General features: G+C 41.3%; 1 protein-coding gene across 1 annotated transcript; it reads right to left on the bottom strand.

Annotated features, from left to right (window-relative positions):
* Positions 1–545: 545 nt before the first annotated feature.
* On the bottom strand, positions 546–1,499 carry LOC142446286 (olfactory receptor 5A1-like). Its single transcript, XM_075548052.1, has one exon. The coding sequence runs from the start codon at positions 1,497–1,499 to the stop codon at positions 546–548; it is 954 nt and encodes a 317-aa protein (XP_075404167.1).
* Positions 1,500–9,334: the final 7,835 nt, after the last annotated feature.

Raw genomic sequence — 9,334 nt, 5'->3', positions numbered from 1 at the left:
CTTGAGAAGTACAGTGAATAGAATAAAGTTCCTTGAAATTAAACCCAAGACACACTCACAAACCCTCACTCTCTTTCTTTCTCTGGGACAGGAGTGATTAAGCATTTCAATATTTTCTTTCACATATTTAACTTAACAAATTTTTTTATTTTATTAGAATATAAATTAAACTTTAAAATTACAAAGAAATCAATAAAACTATAGGAAAGTTTAGCCTGTGTAATGACGTGGGTTCTTGTCATTTCTGTACCTGTCAACATTTTTCAAAGTACACTCACATGTTAGGATGGTGGTTTCTGTTTTCTCTACCATGCTCTAGTTTGGGGACCTGACTTTTAAAACTGTATTCAACATTCCGTCAGTGTCTCGGACAAACCCCTTGTTAGTAGGACCTAAGTGTGATAGGACCAAAAATCAAGGCAATCAGGTTTTCACTTATTCTTACTGCCTAACTCTCCTTATTATGGGGGAAATGTTAACTGCACATCCTGATCTCTATCCCCTTTTGCAAGACAATGCCTGCCCAAATAGAATTCTTAATGAGGTTAATGTAGTGCTCTTTTTATTACTCGCTTGAGGGCCTCTTTGATGTCCTTGTTCCTCAGACTATAGATTAAAGGATTCAGCATGGGAATAAGGATGACATAGAACACCGACAGCACTTTGTCCTGCTTCATTGAGTGGTCAGAGCTGGGTCGCATGTATACAGAGAGGGCTGTGCCAAAGAAGAGTAACACAGCTGCCAGGTGGGAGGCACAGGTATTGAAAGCCTTGGCACTGCCTTTGCCTGAGGATATTTTCAAGATGGAAGCTGCAATAAAACCATAGGACAGGAGGATAACAAGGAAAGAACCAAGCACAAAAAATATAGCTGCCAAAAGAAGAACTATTTGGCTGATGAAGGGATTGGAGCAAGACAAGGGAATAATCTGCGGAAAGTCACAGAAGAAATGTTGAATGGTATTTGGCCCACAGTAGTAGAGACTAAAGCAAGAGGTTGTTTGAGCTAAGCTACTAAGTAAACCAGTCGTATAGGCCCCAGTGATCATTTTCATACAGAGGCCAGGAGCCATGATGGTTGAGTACTGTAGAGGGTGCCCAATGGCTACGTATCGGTCATAGGCCATGGCTGCTAAGAGGCAGCACTCTGCCACACCCATCCAAGCCACAACAAAATATTGAATTGCACAGGCAGTAAAGGAAATTGTCTTTTCATCTTTTAAAAAGTCTGAAAGTGTCCTTGGATTGATGGAAGAAGAATAGCAGATATCAAGAAATGACAGAGAACTGAGGAAAAAGTACATGGGGGTGTGCAGGTGGGCATCCATCCTGATCAGGGAGATGAGGCCCAGGTTCCAGGTAACAGTCGCAAGGTAGATCCCTAGGAAGAGTGGAAAGAGAATGAGCTGCAGCTCTTTGTCGTCTGAGAGACCCAGGAGAACAAACACGGTCACAGAAGAGTTGTTTCCATTCCGTTCCAGGGACCTGCTTGCTGCCATCTGCTGAAGAAAAGACCAGAGAAGGAAATGGATTTTGCTCTAATAAAAGAAGAAACACTTTAATTTTTTACTCATTAAGCTAGTTAATTGCGTAACCTTAAACTATTGATGATGAATTATTCTGTGACTTCCATATATAATCACTATTTTTAATCATTTTATTAGGGGCTCATACAACTCTACAATCGCTATTTTTTGACTGAAATTTTTCTTTGGATATATATTATCATTGGATTTAGAGACCAAAATAAGTGAATGGGCATCATTATTTCATTAGTCCCCACAATATCTTAATATCATGTTTTTCCTGCTAGACTTTGCAGATATTCGAGTCTTTGGAATAAGATCAAATTAAGAAAAGAGTGGCTAAGCATAAGCATTCGGTTCAGGCATGAGTCTGTTATTAATGAAATGCTTAGAGAGGTTATATATGAAATATATCAAGTGGAAAGGCTGCAGAAGTTACTCTTTAAAGTCTTCCTGAGATCTAGCACAAAAAAGCAATCTTCACTAAAGAAGTATCAATTTCCACGGGGTAGCAGACTGGTTTGAAGAGTCCCTTACTAAGAAGCAGAATCTTGGATGCAGATAGAATTTCATTAATTGAATGACTTCAGGGAGGCTCCTGAGATAGGAAATTAGAAAGGGTTGAAGGCACGCTCTCTTTCAGGTGCTACGTTTTCTTCCCCATATCAGAAATTCTGAAGCATCTAGATTGACTAGGACAAGGATCAAGGCTTTATTTGTGTGTCTTTGAAAATCTGATGGAAATTTTGCATCCTCTGCTCAGAAAAATACAACCACTTTGCCACCTTTGCGTAGAGTTGTTTTGTTTTTTGTTTTGCCATTATCCTAACATCCATAGATTATTACTTAGAAAATCCTCCTAGAGGGGAGAATAACGTGGAATTATGCAAAGATACTTCTTGGAAAATGGATATGGATATCGGAAATCTAAGACATCAATAACAGAACTGGGAAGGGGCAAGGGTGCACTAAAACGGATCTCGATTGAGCAACACATTGTAAAAATGACTGAATCATTCGGGAAGGGAGCTGGGGCATGACGGGGAGATGCTCTAAGAGAGATGTGGTGCTGATTGAACAATTCCTCTTGATAGAATTGAATGACTGAACTATTCAATTGTATGATAGGTACATCATGTGCCAATAAAACTGTTGGCGAAAATAACAGGATCATCATGTCTCTTCACATAGATGTGAAAAAACAAAACTCACTTCCAGTGAGTCCTTCTCTGATTCCTGGCAACTCTAGAGAATAAGGCAGAACTGCCCCTGTGTGTTTCTGAGACTGCCACTCTTTACAGGAGGAGAAAGCCTCGTCTTTCTCCCGAGGAGTGGGTGATGGTTTCCAACTGCTGACCTCGGGGTTAGCAGTCCAACTCAAAATAACTGTCACACCAGGGCTCTTAACATATTCCTTCTAGTAAACAAGCAAAAAAGGCCTAACACTGGCTATCAAGGAAGTGGGCCAAACAGGAAAAGATTCCATCTCCTTCAGAAAGAAATGAGGAGGTATTAAAATGCTTCGCTTGTATAAAATGATGCTGGTGTAACTGAGAGACAGGAACGTTTCCAACTTTAGATGGTAACCACTGCAAAACTTGTGTGCACAGTTACCCCAAAAATAAAATTACCACAGCAAATCATATGCATATGCTGGGACCCACGTGATTGCTTATCTTAGAAACATCTTTTAATTGTCACGTTGATTTCTGCCACTAGATGCTATAATTCCTAATCAGACCTCATTTTCAGTTGTCTAGGGGACTCGGATGATTTCTTCTTTTGTCTTATGTGTCTTCTGTGGGCGCTGAGTTTGTCTGGGCTCTCATTCTTCAACTTTTCCTCACACTGTTTTTGGCATAATGTATTCCCCATACCAGTCTTATCTACATTCGAGACATGTAAGCTACTTTGTTTGTTTTCATTTGTACTGCAGAAAATTGTAGACAGATCTGTCTTACCGCCTAAATGTTCCTGAGAAGCAAAGATTCTGAGACTGTGTGTCATGTGCTGTGGACATGCTATTAGGAGAGACCAGTTTCTGGAGAAGTACACCAGGCTTGATAGAGGAGACAGACAAAGAGGAGGATCCTGGATGTGCTGGATTGACACAGCGGCTGCTTTCAGCCCATTGTTAGGGGCTCAAGCATAAGAACAATGCTGAAGATGGTACAGGACTCAGTGGTGTTTCGATCTGATCTACCTACGGTCATTAAGAGTCAGAACTGACTCAATATCAACTAACAATAATAAAAGGAAATGGGAAAAAATAAAAAGTGACCCCTTTGACATGTTCCATTTTTGAAATCCATTTCAACAGCACCCATTTTATATATTTGAGTAATGCAAGTGCCCGACTTCCAAGAGAAAGGTTGGTAATACAAATCCGCCCATAGGAATCTTAGGGGATAGACCTACGTTGATCTGCTAGGAACCCTGACAGTTTCCTCTCTCATCACTTCCAAACCCTGGTCTGGGTGGCTACAAAAGGAGGAAAAGTAACCTTGAAAGTGACTTACTGCTTCTGTTGCACATGGGCTAGTTTCAAACAGGTTCAAGCACGACTGCATTCATGGATGTGTTTCCTGGTCACTAGGAAGGATCATAGGCGAAAGGGATGAGTCAAGACTGAAACTGGGCCACTGGTGGAGCTGTCACTAGATGATGACATTTGGTGGGGAAGGGTCAAGTGTACAGCTTTATAGTCTCCTGATTCATGAAAGTGCTACCTTGTTTCTCCAGAAATAAGTAAAATAAAACTTTAGAGAGGAGATACCATTTCACTCGTGCAAAAATAGCAAGGATAGAAAAATAGAAAACAAATGCTCAGGAGGGTATACCTAGAGTGGTATCCTTGTGCATTGCTTGTGAGATTATAAAGTGGTCCAGCCACCTGGGAAAATAGCGCCGCTTTTTTTTCCCCTTCAAAAATCTAGAAATAGAAATACCTCACAGTCAGCAACCCCACTCCTAGAGGCGCATCTGTGCCCTGGGACGGGCTGCTGCAGCAAAGTGGGGTATTCAAGGCTGCAGTCCAGGGGAGCTGCGAACACTCGCAGGGCACAGCAGTGGGGTGGGCTAGGGAGGCAGGCACTTCCCTTCAGGAGTGGCAGGAGTGCCCAGGGCTGCAGGCTCAGAGAGCGCGCCCCCACCGCAGCCTCACAGGCCTAGTGGGAGCAGAAGCTGTACTGGCAGGAACGGGAGGGCAGGGTGTGGGAGGGGCTCAGGTAGAGGGGTCACAGGCAACACTGGGAGTGGATCGCCCCCAGTAGCAAGTCACCTAATCAGCTACAGGTAGACTGCAGGTCAGTTAGGGGGCCCTGGGTGAATGGAAGGAGGGACCCTGAGCCCCACCCCACCCCCGGGCCTATCACTGCCACTTGGGGAGAGGGCAGCTTCTCTCCATGTGAAGCACCATGGATGGGCAGCTGCTGCAAAGGTCCTACCACAGCTGTGTGTCCCAAGCACCGCCTGGCATGGAAACCCAGCCTGGGGGTGGGCTGGGTCCATCGCTGCCTGTGGCAGCTCAGCTGATGAGCCCAGATATCCCAAGGACCCCATCCCAGATCTCAGGGGCTCTGGCTCAGGACAGATGCATGGAGGTTGGGGCGGGGGAGGGACGGGGGGGACGGGGGTTGTCCCAAGGGGTTCTCTCACTCACCAGATTCCTTCCACCAGGTCACCTGGACGCTAGATCCACGTTGCACGAAAGAGCCCTCAGTATGTGCAGTTCACCTGGGTGCCATCTTGACCTTCCCCCACTCAGACAAAGATTGTATAGCCTAGAAATAGAAGAGCATTGGCTTGTGTAGACATTTGCACATCGATGTTCTTTGCATCAGTGTTCACAATAGCAAAGGGATGAATAGGACCTGAGGTCCCCTCAACAGATAAGAGGGAGACAGAAACTGCGGTCCATCCCTGCAATAAATTGCTATTCAACTACAAGGAACAATGGTGGCCCTGGGGGTGCGGTGCTTGCGGGTTGGGCTACAATCCACAGGGTCAGCGGGTTGAAACCACCAGCACTTCCTCAGTGAAAGAATGAGATTTCTACTCCCATAAACAGCTGCAGTCTCTGAGACCCACAAGAAGCAGTTGAGTCAGCGTTGATTCAATGGCAATTAGTACAAGGAATAACGAGGAATCTGGAAAATGTGGCTGATTCTGGAGGATGTAATGCTGAGTGAAATAAGTCAATCACAAAAAATAAATTTCACATGGCCCCACAATTATAAAGAATCAAGAACAGCTATACCTACGTAAGGCAAAGCTCGTTGATGGCTGCCAGGGATAGGATGGAGAAGGAGGGGAATTACTTTCTCATATGTGTGTATAGAAAGGCATATTCAAGTAAATGTACATACATTTATTGGGGTGTCTGCAGATATATTTATATACATGTAAATATAACCCATAAATTATAATATATAAATATATGTGTATGTCATATATACATATGAGGGTGCTGCATATACATCCACAGGTAACAAACCACATCAGAAGCTTAGTTCTGGCAACTTCCCAGACATAACCCTGGCCTAAAAGTAAGAGCATTTGAGTGGATTACCAATGGCTAGTTGCAATATGTTAATATCATAATATAGTCTAGTTGTAAAACTGGTAACATCGTTAAGAATCTCAGGACCTAGTCTAGGGGTGGACAGCCTGGTCAACTGGATAGCATGTTCACAAAGATAGTGAACATGCTAGGAGATAGGAGTAGCATGTGGATCATAAAAGTTTAAGAGTGGCCATCTAAGATACATCTATTGGTTTGTCGTCATCTGAAGGAAAAGACAATGAAAGAAATAAAAAACTCAGAATAAATTAATACACAAAGACAATAGTCCACATGAACCACAGCCTCTTCTAACATAAGACCAGAAGAACTAGATGGTGTCCAGCTACCACTACTGAGTTGAAGGTCCTTGACAGAATGGAAGAAAAATGTAAAACAAAACTCATATTCCTTTTTTTAAAAGTCAGACCTATTGGACCAATAAAAGGTAGATGAACACCCAAAACGTATCACCCTAAGATTGTCTTTGAATGTGGAATTAAAACTTTTTATACAGGTCACCTTCCGGCTCAGGAATAGACTGGTTTGTTTCTTAACAGTAACACCCATGAATAATAGACTCCTTAAACAATCAAGTATATGAGACTTAATAGTCCACATCTACCAAAAAGAAAACAAAGGTGAGAAGGGAAAGAGACCTAGATTAATGGAAAGAGAACAAATACAATGGAAAGCTGACACATCGTAAGAACTGTTATTAATGTCACAAAATAATTTGCATAAAAATGTTAAAAGGTAACGAATTTACTGTGTGAAATTTCACTTAAAACTAAATTTAAAAACAAACCAACAACAACACAATCTACTCTGCAACACATAGTGGCACCATGAGTCAGAGTCAACCCAATGGCTATTAGTTTAAAGGTCTCTATGTGACCCATACCATTTGTACCCTGCTAAACTAAAGTTTGGTGGTTCTCACTCACCAGCAGTACAGTGAAAGAAAGAAAAAAAAGGCCTGTTGATCTTCTTCCATTAAGATTACAGGAGTAAACAAATAAACAAAAACTACAGAGCAGTTCTACTCTGTAACACAGAAGGACCATGGGTTGGAGTTGACAGCAACTGCCAACAATCCTTATACATCTAGCTTTAATGAGAATCAATTGGTTCTTGAAATTTTACCATATAAATAGGTCAGGAAATAAAATCTGAAGAGCTTTGTCTATCAGGAACAATGAAAACAAGTTATCTTTCAGAAGCTAACTAGTATATTTATTCTTGAATAATGGTTTGTTTCTTCTGCTAGAACTTGACATTTTAATCAAGAGCTGTGTTGGGTCCTCTCATTCAGGAATCATATTCCCCATAGAGTTATCAATGGACTGCTTAAGTGTGAGCTTCTTGAAGAAACATCAGGCAATAGATGCCATTCAAAAATAATCTACAACTATTATTCTGGACCTATATTTCCAATGTATTTCAAATGGGAATAAGATGAGTTGAATGCTACCCAGGCCCTGCTGTATACAAAAGTATATGGGCACAGTGTACAGTTTATACTTATCTTTCTACACATTCATTTTTTAGGTAAAAAAACCCATCATGAAAGAGGGCCCTGATCCTGAATTTTTTGTAAATCTGTGAATTGTGCCTGTAGCTTAGGTCCTTGTCATTCTCTAAAAGTGGCTCACCTAAGTGTACTGAAAAATATTTCTCTTCTGTGATCCAAATAAAAAGTCCTTTTATTTGGTGATATACCTGGGTTCTCAGAAATTTCCCAGGTGAAGAGAAATCTCAATATATTACATCTAAAAACTTCCCAATCCATCAACACTGAAATGAGGGCAAAGTAATGTCTGACTCACCTCCTTAAAAAATGATTCCCCTGTGAAAGAAGAGGATGTTAAATACTTAGAAACCTTCCCCTCACATCTAAGAAAATATTTAAGAACACAAGAAACAAAAAGGAGAGGCACTTAAAGTCACGGAGGAGGCTGTAAATAACAGCTCTCCAGGGTGATAGGGGGGAAACTAACTCTGTTAATTGGTCCCTTGCTGGTCTCCAAGATCTCTCACTAGGGTCCTAATCTTTTGAGACATTTTAATATCAAAAATATTTGGTTTTGGCTGCCTCTTTGCTCCTAGGAAGATGTGTGGGCCTCAACTAGAGGTAATTTCCAAGCCTGTCATCAATGAAACAAATTTTGTCACCACATAGGAACCCTACTCAGGGATAGCCATTTGGGAAAAATGCCAGGAAAGAGCAAACACCCATCAATCATGAGTCAGACTTTCTGTAGTTGGGGGTGGGGATGGGTTTTCCCAACTTTTTACTTTCTCATTTTGAAAGAAATTGATATATTTTCTATGGAAATCATATTCAAAAATGATTTATAATCAAGATTTATAATCAAGAAGAAGAAAATGAGTAGGAGAGAGATGGAGAGGAGAAAATGAACATATAAAGAGAGAGAAGGGGCTGGGAAAATTATATGACACTTAAACCACTGCACCACCAGGTATCCTGGGATACTTAGAAAAGATGGAGTTCAATATTCTGACAACACGACATGAAGTAACCCTTCTACCACCCTCCATCCCACTATTCTACCTTCTCTCATACTTATACAAGAACAGGAGTATATTTTATTTGTAGCCCCAAAACACTTATAAGATTCATGTCACTTAGTCCGCAGGCTCTGTTTTTCAATTTGAGAAAAAAACCTGGAGGTTTCAGAGAAAGCATATCTTGGAGTAGATAAACGTGGGGCTGAGGAAACCAAAAATCCCAGTTGCAGTGTATCCAAGTAAGTCTGCTTAATCTGCTAAGAAATCATTTAGCCTCCTCTTTTAGTCTCCTACAGCTTACTGCTTTTCTCTTTTCTTTTTCCAACAGTTTTATGGGAATGTATTTTTACATATTTTACAATTCAACAGTTCCATCTTTCAATAATAACAAGGAGATATCAATTGTACAATCATTGCCACATCAATTTTACAGCATTCCACCACTACCACCACCATGGTTACATCGCATTTAAGATGATTTAGGCCATCAAAGAGCTAAAAACCTTATCAGTGGGTGCCAACCTTCCTGACACAACCCCTGAAGACAAACGTGTGCATAAGCAAATGTGGTGAAGAAAGCTAATGGTGCACGGCTATCAAAAGATATAGTGTCTGGGGTTTTAAAGGCTTGAAGATAAACAAGTGGCTATCTAGATGAGAAGCATCAAAGCCCACATGGAAGAAGCAAATGAGCCTGTCTGACCACAGGTGCAGA

Source organism: Tenrec ecaudatus, chromosome 4 (assembly GCF_050624435.1).
Source record: "Tenrec ecaudatus isolate mTenEca1 chromosome 4, mTenEca1.hap1, whole genome shotgun sequence".
Lineage (NCBI taxonomy): Eukaryota > Metazoa > Chordata > Mammalia > Afrosoricida > Tenrecidae > Tenrec > Tenrec ecaudatus.
This window is presented reverse-complemented; position numbering and strand designations above follow the sequence as displayed.

What these genes read in the sequence shown, in the direction of transcription:
- LOC142446286 (XM_075548052.1), bottom strand. Translation starts at nt 1,499, where the DNA reads ATGGCAGCAAGCAGGTCCCTGGAACGGAATGGAAACAACTCTTCTGTG.